General features: G+C 44.4%; 1 protein-coding gene across 12 annotated transcripts in view; it reads left to right on the top strand.

Annotated features, from left to right (window-relative positions):
* The window catches only part of COL13A1 (collagen type XIII alpha 1 chain), a 92,788-nt gene that overhangs the window by 73,797 nt on the left and 2,303 nt on the right, over positions 1 to 16,688 (top strand). For 10 of the 12 annotated variants that reach the window (XM_037400250.1, XM_037400257.1, XM_037400249.1 and 7 more), the window contains 7 exons: positions 1,603 to 1,683; positions 4,113 to 4,148; positions 6,703 to 6,756; positions 7,047 to 7,100; positions 7,911 to 7,946; positions 12,053 to 12,139; positions 16,432 to 16,470. In XM_037400250.1, the coding sequence (XP_037256147.1) occupies positions 1,603 to 1,683; positions 4,113 to 4,148; positions 6,703 to 6,756; positions 7,047 to 7,100; positions 7,911 to 7,946; positions 12,053 to 12,139; positions 16,432 to 16,470 (387 nt within the window). Of the gene's footprint in view, positions 1 to 1,602; positions 1,684 to 4,112; positions 4,149 to 6,702; positions 6,757 to 7,046; positions 7,101 to 7,910; positions 7,947 to 12,052; positions 12,140 to 13,094; positions 16,471 to 16,688 lie in introns of all 12 variants that reach the window. The other 2 variants (XM_037400252.1, XM_037400260.1) reach the window with 2 other exon arrangements.

A 16,688-nucleotide genomic window follows, 5' to 3' on the forward strand; every position in this document is an offset into this window, starting at 1 on the left:
ACAGTGGGATGAACAGCCTGTCATACAATCCTAAGTAACTGAGCTCTAGCTTAAAATTAGCCAGGTTCTATACCCTGTGAATTCTGTTGTAAAGCCACTCAAGAACTTCACTGCCCTTGGTGATGAGGAGTTTTCTAATCTCCATCTACATGTGTTTATGCTCAGAATACACCATTGGTCCGCCTGCTGTAAAAAAGTACTGAGATGAAAAAAATATTTGAGTAGAAATGTTCAGTATGAGACATGTATGTATGTCAGTACATATGACAAATGACAGTAGAGAGCGGTCTTTTTCCTCTGACATTCTTGGCAAAGATTGGAAAATACGGAAAGTGTCTTAATTCTTCTGGTTACGCTCAGTAGTTGGCTACCAGCGCTATTTGAGTGCTAAAGGGGATGGTATGTTTATCCTGATTCATCTTTTCTCCAAGTGTTGATTACAGATAGTTATCTGTCTTGCTTGTCTGTACCTCACTAGCCACTGCTATCCAGTGTCTAGGAAACTTCCACAGAGGCAGTTGTCTTTGGGGTATGTGCCAAACAAACGCAGGTGAGCCTGGCGCAGCACAGACTGGAGTGTAGGCAGGGGCAGTACTGCACCAGTTCCTCCTTGAACAGAGGATCTGTGTAGACTTAATCAGCAGGTGCAACGAGATGTCCTGAGTGTGGAAATTTTTGTTCCATCCCTGCAACCCGTAATAAGCCTTTTTGTAATGAGGCTTTCAGTAGCGGGAAAGAAGAGCATTTTACACCCTTTGCAGACATGTCAGAAATAAGTAACTCTTCCAGGCATGTGCTCAAGCCAAATGCTGGTGTAGAGCAGTGATGCACGGCTGTATCGAAACCGGAGCGCTGGCAGAGTGAGTCAGCAATGTGTTGTCTTACAGTGGTAGGAGAGTACAGCAAGCAGGCTTACTGTTACTGTGCAAACACGGTTCTTCTGACACTGCTGTTTCAAAATGCAACCACAATAATGTTTTAAAATGCCTTATGAACAAGAAGGGGGAGGGGAAGGAGGGGAGCAGGATCTTTGGGTTGCATTTTGAATTTATGAAAAAGGAGTATCTTGTTTAATATTGCTTTATAGTTTATAATACAGAATTTAAAAAATATAGTTGGAAAAAAATGATGAAATTATTTTTTGCCAAATGTTGAAATCGATGCCTTTTCATTTACAAAAGTGTTTCCAAAAATTATTTCGGTATGATTTTTTTTCAAAGCTTATAGACGCTTGTCATTCACTTCCAGTGGATCCACATCTTAAAATGTAAAACCACCCTATCAGACAACTTCTAGTTACTTACATTAACCTGCCATTCCCTGCAATAGCCTGGAAAGCAACGCAGAAGTGAGCTCAGCTCCCCTTTGGCCGTCTTTAAGCACTGGGCCTGAATGTCCTTTTACTGCCATTGACTTAAAAGAGGTGCTTACACAGAGGTTGTCTGGCTGGTACTGATTTTCTCCACTGGGCTGAGACTCGGGCTAAAGCATTACTCTGCTGCCTCTTGTATTCTTTTTGCTGCTTCGCTCTCTGAAAGGAGGAATGTTTGTTATATAAGTGGTGTTATGGTGGGTTTATTTTCTGCTTCATCCTTCCTTTAGGGGGAAGCAGGGATTGATGGACTGAAAGGAGAGAAGGGTGCCCAGGGTGAAAAAGGAGACAGAGGGCCACTGGGATTACCCGTAAGTATCCAGGAAGCAAGCAGCACTTTATGAGCCAAACTTATATCAGCTGTAAAAAGATCCCTCAATAGGAGACGCACACAGGGATTTAACACGTAAAGTCAGAGATGATCTATAAATAACTGTGTCTTTGCTTTTTAAACCTAAAGCCTCAATTTCTGTACAGAGCCTTTATCTTTTAGATCTGTAAAATAGATCCTTGATCACTTTAATTCTTCCTGCTTCTGGCAGGATTGGGAAAAACAAGCAATAGGTTTCCTGTGGGTTCTTCGCACTTCACAAGACCAGAAACAGAAGTCAAAAAGACGTGAAAAAGAAAACACTTTTCCAGCTGTTTGTCACCTGGGCCAAACTTTGTACAAAGCTTTGTGCTTCTGAATGGAGTCAGCTTCTTCACTAGCCGATACTTTCCTCTCACTTCTGCAACGGAATCAATGCTTCCCCTGACATGGTAGAAGCTTGCTGTGTTCCCTGCTATATGTGAACTCAGCCACATCAGACTAGTGTTAGTGCACTGCTTAGCTTAGCAAGGGGGAATTGGCAGAATGATAAAGAAATTACAGTAGCTTTAGAGATACAAACCTGAAGACGTTGCGAAGCTCTAAGCTCACAATGTAAAAAGCCTCTTCTCCCGCTGTCTGAGCTGACAGATGATAATGAATTAGTGGTAACTAGTTCCACCCAGTTGCTCTGCAGCCCCCGAGTTCTCTCCTCATAAAAAGCACCAGTGGCAGAGCACGCCCTCTCCCTTTGCTGAACACACTGCCTGGAAACAAGCTCTGCAAAGCGCATCTTGTGTACTGTGTGACTTTGTTGGCCTGTGTTTGATCACCCAGATCCCTTGTCCCTGACTGAAATGTGCGTGTCCTTGTTTGTAAAACATTTTCCTCCTTTTATTGTGCTATATAGCAGTTACCTTCTAGGGCCTGGGTGCATCGCATGTAGCTAGGCTCTCAAGCAACCTCATCATGTATGTATTCACTGTGGCTCTGTGCAGAGCAAGGGGGGAGAAAGCCACACTTCTGGAAGGCTCAAATGCAGAAGATCGTGCCTCAGCGAAGCAGAGAGGAGGAAAAACCCAGTCCCCATTTTGCCCTGAGAAATGCAAATGGAAGCTTTCTGTGTAAATGGTTATTCCCTCAGTGGGGTATCTGTGGGGTATCGGGACAGGGGACAGAGGCTTTTATGACAGTCTGAGCAGAAGATGCCCCAGCAATTATCCTGACAAGCTTATCAGCGTGGCAGGGAACATGCTACCTGGTTTTCCTACAGCAGTGAGCCCCATGAGAAACCAAAGTCCCTTAGCTCTTTGCATCACTCTTCCTGAGCTGTGGAGACGGGAAGACCAGCTCAGAAGCATCCTCTTAGAAATGTTTTGTGTTTGGATCAACAATATCTGCTGGCCAACTAGGGAGCACAGATTAGTGAGCTGCTAATAAGATCAGCGAGATACTGTGGATCTTGTATTCCTCCTCAGAGCTGCCTAAGTCTCTTCATGAGCTTTCCCATGCCCAGTCCAGTGTGTTTTCAGCCTGTCACACTAAATGCAGTGTCAAACAGGTACTGAAATATTTCAAAGACAGACTCTGTAAAATCCCACAGCTGGATCTGCTGCCTTTTCATGTGTTACTTAGGACTTGACATCATGCCAGAATTTCAGCACATTTCAGCACTGATTGCAGTAGCCTTGGGCTTCTCCCTATGGCCAACAAGCTGAGTGTCTCCTAGCCACTGTCAAGAGACAAGACACTGGGCTAGATGGGCCTTGGGCAGAGCCACTCTTAAGTTTTATGGATGAGGAAATTCAGGGCAAGAGCCAAGTGTTCAGAAAAGTGCCACATAATCTTCATCTGGTGAAAATCTGCACTGGTGACACAGGAAGATGAGCCACCTGTTTTAAAAGCTTCCGAACAATTGGACGTAGAGTGGAGCAAGCCTGGAGCTAAGCGTGGAAGTCCTACAGGACTTGGGTTTCTTGGTAGGACCGATGGCTCTGTTCTGCTTGTAAATGCCTCTGTAACCACAGGCCTCTGGTCCTCTGAGCCTTGTGTCTCATCTGTGTTGCCTAGTCTGCTGCAAAGGCAATGCAAGTTTCAACTCCACTGTCACATTGTCCTTTTCACCACCTGTCACAGAACAGCTTCTTCCTCAGGGGTTTTCTTGGTGGCACATAGAGAGGGAAATTTGCATTCTCAAAGGGATCTAAAAGTTGCAGGTCAACATTATATGTATTCAGTGTTTCTATGTTTTTGTTGGTTTGCCTGTAAGTACCATCACCTGTCCTTGAGATCTTAATTTTTGTTTATTGCAAGCATATGTTTGTCTCAAGTCACTGCTTCACTCACCTCTCCCCTCCCCTCTCCTTTCCCCCTCACCCTCCTCCCCTCTCCTCTTGCCTTGTTTTTGTTAACCCTCCCCCGTCTGTTCAGGGTGCTTCAGGTTTAGACGGCAGGCCTGGACCACCGGTGAGTTCCATTTCTCCATTACCCTACGTTCCTCCTCCCCAGTATCGTGATTTGTCTCGTCTCTTCCACCAGAGTCTCGTTTACACCAGGAATAACCTTCTTTTCTCCCAAAGCAGGCTTGGGAGGGGGGTTAAACTTAGACTGAGAAGTGCTGTCACATGCTTGTCTTTTTTGATACTACAGTCTGTCTGGATCCTGGGATCACAGGCTACTTGTTCCACTTTATCTCAATAACAAGATGAATGAAACCTCTGCATGGTTCCATGTTGCTCTGTTCTCCTGTCCTCTTTATTGTGAGGGGTCTCCATCCTGTCTTTCTCCACGGTAGCCTTGCTTGCCATCTTGTAGGGACAGTTGTTCTTCAGTTTTGCCTTAGGCATAATAATGACTGTGTGTCTTGTCCTGTGAGCAAAAAGCTTTGTGCTTTGTTTTCACACATGGCACTTCAGGCTGCATCGCTGTGAGTTGCAGGTATGCTTACAGGTACCTCTCCATAGCCTGGTAAGCAGCTCACCGCAAGAAGTTGCATCTAAAAGGCCGCCTGCAAGCAGGACTAGCCCTTCGCCTCTCAGCAGCAGAATGCCATGCAACTTCAGCAACTCCACACATGCTTTGCTTAGTCCCAGCTGCCTGGGGGTGCCAGTGGTGGGGTGTGTTCCAGTTTAATATATACCTCTGAGAGGCAGCAACATCTAATAGTGGAGCGGGAAGATGCAAGAGCCCCACTTCTTGCTGCTAACTCACTGTGAGATGTGAAGGAAACAAACTCCTTGTGCCTAAGTTTCTCAGTCTGTCAAATTCAGAGTGAGACAAGTAACGCTAACCTGGTTCTGCAAGCCATTCTGCTGTCGTTGGGTAACAGAATGCTATTCTTGGCTGTTAAAGGGCCAAATATTTTTTAATCCCTCTTGGGAAATCACACATCGCTCATGTACAATCCATTTGACTATTTAAAAAGAAAAAGCAATTTCTCCTTCTCAGCATAACTGGAAACAATTCAGCTGCTCTAACTTCTGAACAGAATCTGAATGGCAGCTTATATAGTCACTTGTTTCGGGAAACTGTAGATTTAACTTTATAAATGTGGTGGCGAGATCTCAATGATCTTAAAATAATGCATATGTGCAGGCAATTGAGATTTCTGTGATGTGAACTCCTGTGCATGACCCTAGGGAGAACCTGATTTTCTCACTTCCTTCACTACATTGAAGTTGTGTTGCACGAGCTACTTCTCCGCTTACATTCTGCAGATCTTAACTTGTCTGAAAAGCTCTCCTGATCCACATGAGTCATCCTGCTCACTTTGGAGGGGTTACTTTAGTGCCTAAGGATTACAAGCTCACACTAAAAAGTGCAAGACCTTTTCCATAAGGCTGTAGAAAGGTGTCCCTGTTCTGGAAGCGTCTTCCTTTGGTCTTCCTAGAAGGCAGGTAATGAGCCTCAAAGGTATCCTTTCGTCGAGGTTCCATGAAGGAATTGTGGCTCGATACCTACACGGTTAGCAAAGTTCTTGCTGATCTAAAAGCATGTGATACAGGGTTAGGAAGGTAAACACCTGTCTATACTATGTAGTTAGGTGGGCGTACTGCACACCGCAGATTAGAAAGCTATCCTTTATCTAGACTGTAGAATGTGGTCTGGGAGAGTTGTAAGAGACCTTCCAGTGGGAATACTCCACAACAAGTTCAAGGAGTCTATGCTGAATTGAAAGTGCCTAGCCAGAAGGACTATTGCCTAACTGCTCTGTTGCCGGCATTAAAGATAATCTTCGGTTAATTTCCCAAAGCCCAAGCAAGTCTCAGCAGCACTGGAAAGTAAGTTTGGTATGCTAGTGGGAGATGGCCCCTGTGTCAGAGGGTTGGCAAAAAGACTGTGTTTTCCTGTTAGCATGATTGGGAGCCTGGTGGAGTGACATAAATGGCAAAAAGGGAACAGAGGGACTGGGACTGAATGATAGCCCTTCATTTGCATCTGTGTAGGTACACATCTGCATTCACCTCTGCAGCATGTTGTTTTTAAACTTGCATGATTGACTGGCTGCCTGCCACCAAGTAACAGACCTCTTTCATTTTTGCTCAACTCAACTGACTTCGGGGCGGGGGGGGGGGGGGGGGGCGGGGAAGAGAAAATAAGGAAATAAAGAAAAAGAAAAGAAAATTTATTATCATATATCTAAATGACCTTTATTCTGCTACAGCTTTCAGCCTTGTCTGATAGAAAATGAGAGAGAAAAAAAATCCCTCCTGTGGAACTGGTAGCAATGCCTGCTGTAACAATTGTCAAGAGAGAGCTTCAAAATTAAAAATAAGGCTTTGTAAAATGGTGCTGGTGTGATCTAATGTAACAGTAGTTCCCATGTTCTTCAAATTGCCTGTAACAGCTACTTCAAATCCATCGCCACCAACACTGAAAGCTGTAGTGGTGCTAGATGCCTTCCACCACCAGACTGTCCTTCCCAGCTGTGCTTTTTCCTAAAGGAGCAGCAGTGTCTCCTGCCTTTAATGAGGCCCTGGAATAAAAATATCCTGATGTGTTTTCCTTCCTACAACTACAGGGTACTCCAGGACCAATTGGGGTTTCGGGACCAGCAGGACCAAAAGGAGAAAGGGTGAGTTTTCTTCAGAACGGACCAATGCTCTGTAATTTCTTTGAAGATACCGCAAGTCTCTGTGATGGTGAAGCTCTACGTTTTTCTAGAGCTGGAACCGCTCTCTCCTCGTGCATGTAAGACCCTCAGCTGGGCCTCTTTGAATTTTGAGTATCTCATCCTCAGGGTTTTCAGGTGCTTTGAAAGGGGTCCTTTACTTTTCTTCTATAGTGCTGTTATAGGCACTGCTGTGCTGCCTGTTTGTACTGAATAGGAATGTAAGACTTTCTACTCTCTTGTCTTCATTTCAGGGCAGTAAAGGAGATCCTGGAGCTGTCGGACCAATGGGGCCAGCAGGGCTTCCTGTAAGTATGGAAGTACCAGGGATTTTTTACCTACAGTGCCTCTTCCCTTGCTGTGGTTGATAGCTTAAGGTGCTGCTGTAATACAGCATTTGCAGTTTCAGCTACGTTAGGTGATAAAAAACCAAAGTTGCAAACCTATTTACACTATGAGAGCAACAGAAAGAGCTTGGTAGCTTCAGAGCAATGATTCAGAACGAGGAGGATGAAGTTGAAGGCAAACTAATTCGCCTTGGTCCTCAAACTGCCAAAAGAAGCTGCACAGGACTCCCAGGACATGTTGTCTTAGCCCAAAGAGCTGCTTTTGAGCACATCTGCTCTGTTTCCCTTTCCACAGCTTGGGTGCCTGCCTCCCACCTGTCTGGGAGGGCCTGTCTTGTCATTGCAGTGACAAAAGCTGCCTTCAGTGAGGTTACTTCCACTGTTTGGGACTATTTTTTGCAAAACGGGGCCCATGTTGGAACTGTAGTGTTATGTAATCATGGAGCTGCTTTGTTGTGTTTGCTGGTTTTTTCAGGGGCTGCATTCTTTGAGCTAGTTCGTATTTTATCTGAAGAACCCTTAGAGTAGTAGAAGTGGTGTTACAACCTGGGTGGTCTAATGGAGGTGAAAAGGAGGTTGTCTGCTGGAAAATTTTTTGTCGGGGTGGTTTTTTTTTTTGTTTGTTTGGTTTTGGTTTTTTTTTTTTTAACCATACAGCAATTGGTACAAATGGTAAAAGCAAACAACTGGGCACACATTCTTCTTTTTGAGTGGGAATACAATGGGGCCTACTTATTTTAAAATATTTCTTTTTGTGTTGATGTATTTCAGGGTTTACAAGGTCTACCTGGTGACAAAGGTATCCGGGTAAGTTACCAGGCAAACTTCTTGCATTTAGTTACTAATGTCTTCACACAGTGAAAGACCGGTTAACTCCTGAGCAACCTTAAGTAGCTAGCATGTAATTCTGCCTGCTTGACCTTCATATAAGTAACTTTACAAACTTGTATTTTAGCAGGTGATACCTGTAGCTTGTATAAATGAAAACTATAGGAGGGATTTTCTAATGTGTTCATTGCTGTCACAGCTCTCTTCTCACTGAAGCATGGGACTTCAGGTGTAGTAGAGTTAGGCTAACATGATATGCTTTAGGAAATCCTGAGTATCTATTTACTGGTGTGTGTAGCGATTCCCATAAGAATTAACTGAGGAGAGCCAGCAAATCTTATTACGTTACTTCTAAATTCCCTCTGAAACATGAAAAAAAGAAGGTTGCCCTCTAGCAAATGATCCTCCAGAGAATTTGGCAGATGGAAATTTGGAAAAAATAAATTAAATTCACCTATCTTAAAGAATCAGACACGAAGCCTCCTCAGGCATTGTCCTGAATGGATGTGATGGTGAAGATTTGGGTCAAAACCAATAACATGAATGGCTGCTTTTCTGTCATACCACCTGTGTTACAGAAAAATAAACGTTACTAAAAAGTGCATGTTGAGAAAATCCTTGCTTTTTCATCAGGTTTTCCACAATGTAAGGAATTTCTTGCCTGTTAAGGCTCTGAATCTTTTTGATAAAAACAGTTGAGAGCTATAGTTGAATATAATTTATAGTTAGAAATATAAATGTCTTCTGGATTAGACTTTGTAAGATTATAGTTTTATAAATACGTCAAGTAGTTCAACATAGCACAGATTTGTATGTCTTTATGCATGTACTCGCACATACATTCTCTTCATAAGACTCTGGTATCACCTAAGTTTATCTGAAAATGTAAAGTTTTACAGTGCATGTGCCTGTGTGGTGATTTCATTATATGAATTTGCTTTTGATACAATAGTGAGTGTTCTCTGTCCTTTATCTGCAATGTATTTCTGAGCTTACTCTGCACAGAATGGGCAATTTTGGAAAGCAGTAGCCAACTGGCATCTTAAACTAGGGGAGAAAGGTCCACGTTTCATGGGAGCTCTGAAGTTCTCCCCTTTTTTAATCACTGCATTTCTGGCTTTGCTTCTTAACTTCCCCTTCACTAAGATGTGTTTTATTTTGTTTGTGCGGCTTCTAAACAAAAAATACTTTAACAGAATTCCTAGACTTTTTCAGTTGGTTGTAAAACTGGGCATCTCCTTTAAAAGAAGGATCCCTTATTAGCTGTAGATAGGCTTTCACTGAGCTTTCACATGAAAACAAAGGAAAAATGAGAGAAACTGCACTTCCTTGTAGACGATGAATTGGAAAGCATGAGTGGGAAGTTTTGTTGGCCCCTTGAAGCATGCATGCACTTTGCATCACTGTAGCCAATATTTTGAAATGAGAAGTGTGAGAAACTTGAGACTGTAAAAGGGCAAGCGCAATATCTTTGCAGGTAGTATCCTAGAAAATACCACTTTTCCCACTGAGTCCTTGTACAGGGGCTTCCCCTCTTCAAAAATTGTGAGCAGGTCACTACTGCTTAGAGCTAAACAGCATGGTTTTGGTGAGTCCCCTTTACACTGCTGTTTTGTCTGAATGCCTCCATCCCTTTGAAGTCATCAGAGAGATCTGACAAGTACCATTTAGCAGAACTGGACACAGTGCTGGTTCTCCAGGATTTGCTCTGCAGCCTAAACACCGGGTCTCCCCTACAGTGGGACACATGGCTTCCACACCAGAACCTCCTCAAAAGTGTGGGACAGTCTCTCCCAACTGCTGGCAAAACTATAGCAGCAGTTCAGTCAGGAGACTTGCAAATGAACAAGAAGAAAGCTGTGAAGTCAAAAAGAGAAGGCAACACCCCACTTCTGCCCTGTTCCACAGGGGCTGGGATACAACACTGGCCTCTGTGGAGGTGGGAGATGTGTCCATTTGAAATGCAGCTCTTCCTTTCAGACAGCAGCAGTAAGCACAGCGCTTCAGTGTGAAGGTTTTCAGTGCTGAGCACATTAAAAATGAGGATCCGCTTTGTTAAGCTCCCAAATACTTTGCCAAAATCCTTTCTATTACTTGATGCAGAGCAGTGGTTTGAAATCCCAGAAATGCTTCTGCTGCCCTTTTTTGAGTGGGAGGTCAGCATAGCTGCACCTGGGGACAGGTAGAGAGAGTATTGTGGCACTAGGTAGCAATGGGAACAGATGGCCTTTCAAGTAACCCAGCTGAAAAAGTATAAACCCTGATTTTTGCTACCAGGCTGATCTTTTCACTGTTATTTTAATGCCTGTGGTTTTTTTTTCCTGTGTGTATGTGCGTCTTCCTCACTCCTACAGGTCCACCTTTGTCCCCTTTATCCCTGCCTCCTCTTCTGCCTTTCTTCCCGGTTCCTTCCTCCTTCCTCCAGAGCAACCCATGCCTCATTTTCCTGGATTATCCTCTCTGTTCCAGTGCTTGGTTCTGGGTGACTTCTCATTACCTCTCCTCTCCCATCCATTTCTCTTGCCAGCTTTGGGTTTAACATTTTCTTTTTATTTTTTTTTTACTAAGAAGAAACAGCAACCTGTGCTGTCTGATTTTATCCCTTAATTCCTTTAACACTCCCCACAAGGACCCTAAATGCAACTCCCTGTGCAAAAACTCCTTTTCCTGTTTTATGCTTAGCAGCTGTGAGAATTTCCTCTGTTATACAGAAAGATTTGGTATAGAGAAAACTGGCAAACACCCATGCTATGCCCTGCCTTGGCTGACCGGCTACAGGAGGGATGTATCCTCCCTGGGTAGGGAGAGCCAACAGGGCATCTAGGCATTCCACCAGCCCCATTCGTGGCGTGGCTGGCTTTCATTGACCTAATGCTGCCCCTCCTCAAGAGAGTAGGCCTCCTTTTTGGTTATGATTTGTTAAACTGTGTCCTCTCTGCCCTGGCTCTGGAGTAACTCAACATGGAGCCTGCGGAAAAATTGCAGTATCAAACTGCTGTAAGAATCATACCGCCCTGGGGTACGTCTGTGCTGCCAGAGCAGAGGGCCAGGGGCAGCCGCTGCCCTGTGGCTGTGCTGCTTAGGGCTAGTCAGCCCCTTGTCTAACAGGTTTGTCTGGGGGAGCACTACTCAGAGCGCCCCAAATGACAAGCAGGCTGTGCAGATTGTCCGGGCCGAGTACATGCTTCATTCTCTGGCTCTTCTCTATTTAGCATTGTTGACGCACCCCAGTGCACAAATGACTGTAAGATTCGGGCAAACACGCTCATTCAAGTTAAAGCTTTGCTGCTGTGAGATGTAGAAGTAATTGTACATCTTAAAAAAATAAAATAAAAACCTCTCAAAATCCCTAAACCCCCCCTTCACACACCCCATCCCCCTACAAAAAAAAAACAAACCAAAAAAACCCAAAAAAACCCCAGCTTTTAAGGAAATGCTAGCAACTCATGGTGGCAAGCAGTGTTCATTAAACAGTTTAACCTTTTCCCATGAGTGAGAATTTTTTTGAGAATGAGAATTCAGAGTGGTGAGAAAAGTACAATCAACAGAGGGCATCTGTGCCGGCAGTGCCTTCCTACCACAGCAGGAGAGGCTGCCTGGGGTCTGCTGCAGGTCTGGTCATCGGAGGCAGCTTCCCCAGAGTTCCTGTGGCAGAGGAGGGACCCTGTGTGTCTAGGGCCAGCCAGTTCTCAGTGGGTGCCTCTCTCTCCAAATGTATACCGTACTGAAGGTGTAGGAAGTCCAGAGAAGTCATCTCATAGTGATGGTGCTGATGGAGGAGGAGTAGTGCTCCTTGCAGGCCTGCCCATAAAGTTCAGAGGCGCTAGTAATCCCTTTGATGCAGAGCCCTTACAGTCTACCAGTGTGGGACTTTAGCAATGGCCCATGTGTTTATGCAGCTAAGTAATGGTTAGTAGCTCCATATGTTGTTTTCCACTCAATGTCTCAAAGGGAGATTTCTCTTCTTTTCAAATGTTTCCTAAATGTTTATCCTTTTTTAAAACTATCGCTGACATTTGTTTGAAATGGATGATCCTAAAGCTTTTGTGTATTCTTTTTTTCTTGGACTAAACTATTATTTACAGGGGGAGAGGGGCAAGAAAGGCTCTAGAGGGTCTAAAGGGGATAAGGGAGACCAAGGAGCGCCTGGATTAGATGCACCCTGTCCGTTGGTATGTTCTGTTTCATCAAATGTATTGTTTTAAGATTTGTTGATGGGGAAGAAAGAAGGAAAACATAAATAATGGTCTTGCAAAAGTACAACACTCAGGTGAGGCCCAGCCTGGTTCCCACTGCTATCAATGGCAAAGCTGCCATCATGATGGGGAACCACTGGTCCTTTGAGCAATCAGGCTGTTGAGTGACCATGCTTATATTCCTTCCTCTTCCGGAGCTCACAAAGGTTTGGGGTACATGGGGTGTCCTATGTGCTGGGAGCCCAGGGCTTTCTCCTTTGTGGATAGAGCCCTGTGTCTCCTCTGCTGCTGGTTGTGGCTCTTCTCTGGAGGTGTTTAATGTCATCATGTCTACGTAACGGCAAAACCTGAATGCTATTTTTCTTGCCTTGGAATAACAGCCAGCTGATGTGATCGCCTGAGAGCAACACAGGGCACTCGAGCTGCATTACCCAGAGGGAAAACAAATCTCACTTATTTCATAAGGGATATGTTTCTGTCAAAAGATACTGTCTATAAATGTAGACAAATGAATAAATATAGGAATTTGTGTACATTTTCATCTAAACTCATACACTACGGCAAACTGCCAAAAATCTGCAGTACTGCCATAAATCCCAGAGTACTTGTGGATCATCCATCCAGAAATCCAGCTGCTGAGTTTCCTAGTGAGGACAGGAAGAACGGATGATTTCAGGACAGAGGAAACACCATTCTCGTCCTTCTCAGATTTAGCTCAGAGAAGTCTCTCCTGACTCGCAGACAACAGAAAGGAAACTGCTACTACTGATTACACAGGCAAAACTAAGACGGAAAACACGGGCCATCTGTATGATGGGTATGCAGCAGAGTGCCCTGTGATAATCCCAGTGGGGGACTCGGCCTCTCCTCCCGTGACATGGAGGTAACTGGCATTAACTGAAATAACGATAGTGGTTGATTTCATAAACAGGGTCTCCGAGGTTTTAAAGGCGAGAAGGGTGAGCCGGGGTTACCTGGGCTGGACGGCCTGGATGCCCCATGCCCATTGGTATGGCGTACCTTCCCTTTCCTGCATGCTCGTTTGCTTTTTCTATCTTGGTTGTTATTTTCTGATACTTTCAAATAGATGCATGCCCTAGAAACACCTGGCAATTCCTTCCTTACCTATCTCCATCCCACCTTCCTCACGCTGCTGTTGTCGGAAACAGGCCCTTCCCTTCATGCTGAGACTCACAGCTGCTGCCAGCATTACTTTGTGGCACGAGGGAAAATGCAGTGGGAATGAGGATTTATTTACAGCTGCTTTAATTCTTCCTTTGCCTGCAAACTGACAGCTTTCAGTAGACTAACGTATGAAGACCTGCCTCTGCACTGCCTTGGCTTTCTAGCAAGGAGCTCTAATGCTCATGTCCTTCATTAACTCTAAGAGCTTGTACGTGGCTAGCACAGCCTGACGCTGCTTGGTATTACCTCAATCACCCTGTACATTAACATGACTGAAAAAAGAGAGTTACCCTGTTAGCGAGCCCATGCGAAATGTATTAACTGAATGCTTGATTCCTGCTAGATAGTTCCTATTTGTGACTCTCCCCAGAAGTACAAATGGTACCCATAGCATCGAAGAAACTTGAATTTGGAATCGCCTGTTTCCCAATATCCACCTTATTCAAGTATTAAAGGATGATTATTGTATTAGTGCCTCGTCTAACCCAACTACTGTAGGACAGAGGTATTCAGTAATGCTTAATCTCAACTGATTTCTAAGTATCCCATTAAACAACACTGATCTATCAATTTATTCTGAGATTTTCTGGAGATGCGGCAATCGGGAGGTTTTTGCTCCCTACAGCAGTCTCAACAACTCCGTAATACTTTGAAACTTGTACTTCTCTGACCTTCTAGTCCCTGCTTGACATGACTAGATTTGCCTGAGCATGGTCATTCCAAGCTTTATGCTTACTTAAAGATGTTTGATGCCATTTACAAGGGATGGGATATCAATCAGTTCAAATAGGTGGAAAAATGCCAAAGAAAAAAGCCACACTTAGTTTGGGAGGTTTTCTTAGTCTCCTGAGCAAACTAGCCCTGAAATTGCCATTAAAAGCCTTTAGTATTTGACCTTTGTGAAGAGCTAATGGTCTTCCTTCCAACATTCCCTCCTTTGGGTGCTGCCAGTGTCCCTTTAGGGCAGCAACTGCAACAGTGACCGCTTGTAAAGTCTCAGTTGCTGCCCCGTAAATGTCAGGTAATAGAAAGAAACTCTTCTGCCAGTCCCACAGGTGAAATCACACCTTCCCAGAGCAGTCCACAATGGTGAAAAAACACTGAGCCATGTGTTTTGCCTTGCACTGAAAACAGCCAGGTTTCTATGGAGTGAGCTGAACAAGGCACCTAATTTCACAGGTGCAAAGATTCTAGCAGTGCCCTGGCAGACTACCTTTCTTTTCTTGTCTCTCCTCTCAGTTGGGATTTACCCTGCATGGCCATGTTAGAATGTATACTTCTTTTCATCCCTATTTTTGTTAAGGGAAACTTGCCAAAAAATCTGATGAAATACAGATGCCGTTATTTTTTTATATATAGTGTTCTGGCATGCAAGCTAGCTTGGGAACGTGAATAAGCATGTTTTTTGATCCAACTAGGTTAAAAGCCTAGCATCCAGCTGACACATTCATGTGTGTAATCCATGGAGGCTGTGAACTAATGCTTTACGCATCTGAGATATGTGGAAGGAGATACTTGGTACTAATAAGCATGTCGCATTTCCGTTCTCAGCAAAGTCGCCTGCAACAAACACTTCCTTGTGACCCTGGTCTTCCTTTGATCCGTAAGCTGTGATCCCTGGCCTCCCATTCCTTCATACACCTAACTTCCTATCTCCTCCTGCAATGCACTACACCAGTCATTCCTACCACCACCAGTGTACCAATGGGAACGCCACAATTTACCCAGTAATTAACCCGCAATTTAGTATTTCCACATAATGGGGGGAAGGAAATAGCACAAGGAGACCACAGTCCAAAAAAATGTGTTTGAAAAGCAATATGGTTGTAGCATCATGGCAACATTCAGTTCATTGGTCCCTTGAAAGTGCATGTCCTTTAAATAGTTTATTTCTCAATATACTACTGTGCATTTGCTTTTCTGTTTGGTTTTTTTTTTTCCTTTCCCCTTCTCAAATGGGATGACATGCACTGCAGATTTCTCACGCAGTACTTGAAGAAGTGAGAACTGGGTCATTTGACTACAGAAACGTGCCTGCACTGTGCGTTGTACAATTTCACTCCCTGGTCTTGAGTTCTCCTGAGGAACAGCAATAGCCCACAAATCTGACACAGACACACAGCAGAAGTATTTGACTTCTTATGTCAGAGGTGTATCTCCTTACATCTCCTGCTGAAGAGCACCTGATCATGTATTCTCACATCAAATTGGGCTGCACTGAGATGAAAGTAATGGCAGTAATTCACAAAAGCATTTCCCAGCCATATAGTCTCAGTCTTTTAGTAGTACAACCCTTAAAGTAGCGAACCTTCTTCAACGTTACTAAAATTTAAACAAAATTAAAAACGACACTCCCATTTTGGGATGTGTAGCCCAAGACGTCAGGGTTATAGAAGTGCCAGGGAATTCTCGCGGAAACCTCAACTGACTTTATTGAGGCAAAAGCTCCCCCTCAGGGAGTCAGCTGAGACATCCTCCACCAGCACAGGGTCTGCCTAGCCACTTGCCTTTCTAATTTTCCTGGGGCAGGATTTTCTCAGAGGCAGGAGGGGACAGCTGGGCAATCTCTCACATGATAAAGCAAACCCTTTAAAAACAGGGCAGAAAGGAAATGGAGTTTTTTCCAGACCCTCATCAGGACCCAAGATTATTGCTGCCTCTGGGGTTTGCTTACAACCTCAGCGTTACGGAGTCAAGCCTGAGGACACAGACCAGCCATCTCATGCTCTCCACTCACTGCCATCTGCCTGCGGTATTTTTCTGGCTGAATGGGACCTCCTGTGCTCCCACCTTCCTCAGCGAAGAACAAGGATGAGCCTATGGACCTCACGTACATTAAGTTCCTTGCGTAGCCTGCGGGCCAACCCCCTCCTCAGTCTCAGCCCTTGCTTCAAGCTACACTGGTTATGTCAGCCAGTAGTCTGGGTCACTCCAAAGGGGTGAGGAATATCTTTCAGGAATATTCCTCCAGCCCTGGTTCAGACTGTTTGTTGCAGCTGTAATACTTAACCCACACCTTCTTTCGTCGATCTCTGAACTTTTTTCTGTGTTCTAAACTGCTATTTCACCTGTCTTTTTTGCAGGGAGAAGATGGCCTTCCAGTTCAAGGCTGCTGGAATAAGGTAAAACAATCCTGGAAATGTTGTGACCGTGCCGAGCTGGCAGTACTACAGGTCCTGCTAATGTTTGTCAATGAGTCTGGCTAAAAGCAAAAGAGGTGTGGAGGCATGCATGGGATTTCCAGGACCATACCCCTGAAAAGCAGCAAGCAAAACTCTTCCTTGTTTGTATATTTATGGGATAAAAGGAGATAATTTGTGTCCTTTGAGCTGCCTGGCCT

Source organism: Falco rusticolus, chromosome 9, assembly GCF_015220075.1.
Source record: "Falco rusticolus isolate bFalRus1 chromosome 9, bFalRus1.pri, whole genome shotgun sequence".
NCBI classification, from domain to species: domain Eukaryota; kingdom Metazoa; phylum Chordata; class Aves; order Falconiformes; family Falconidae; genus Falco; species Falco rusticolus.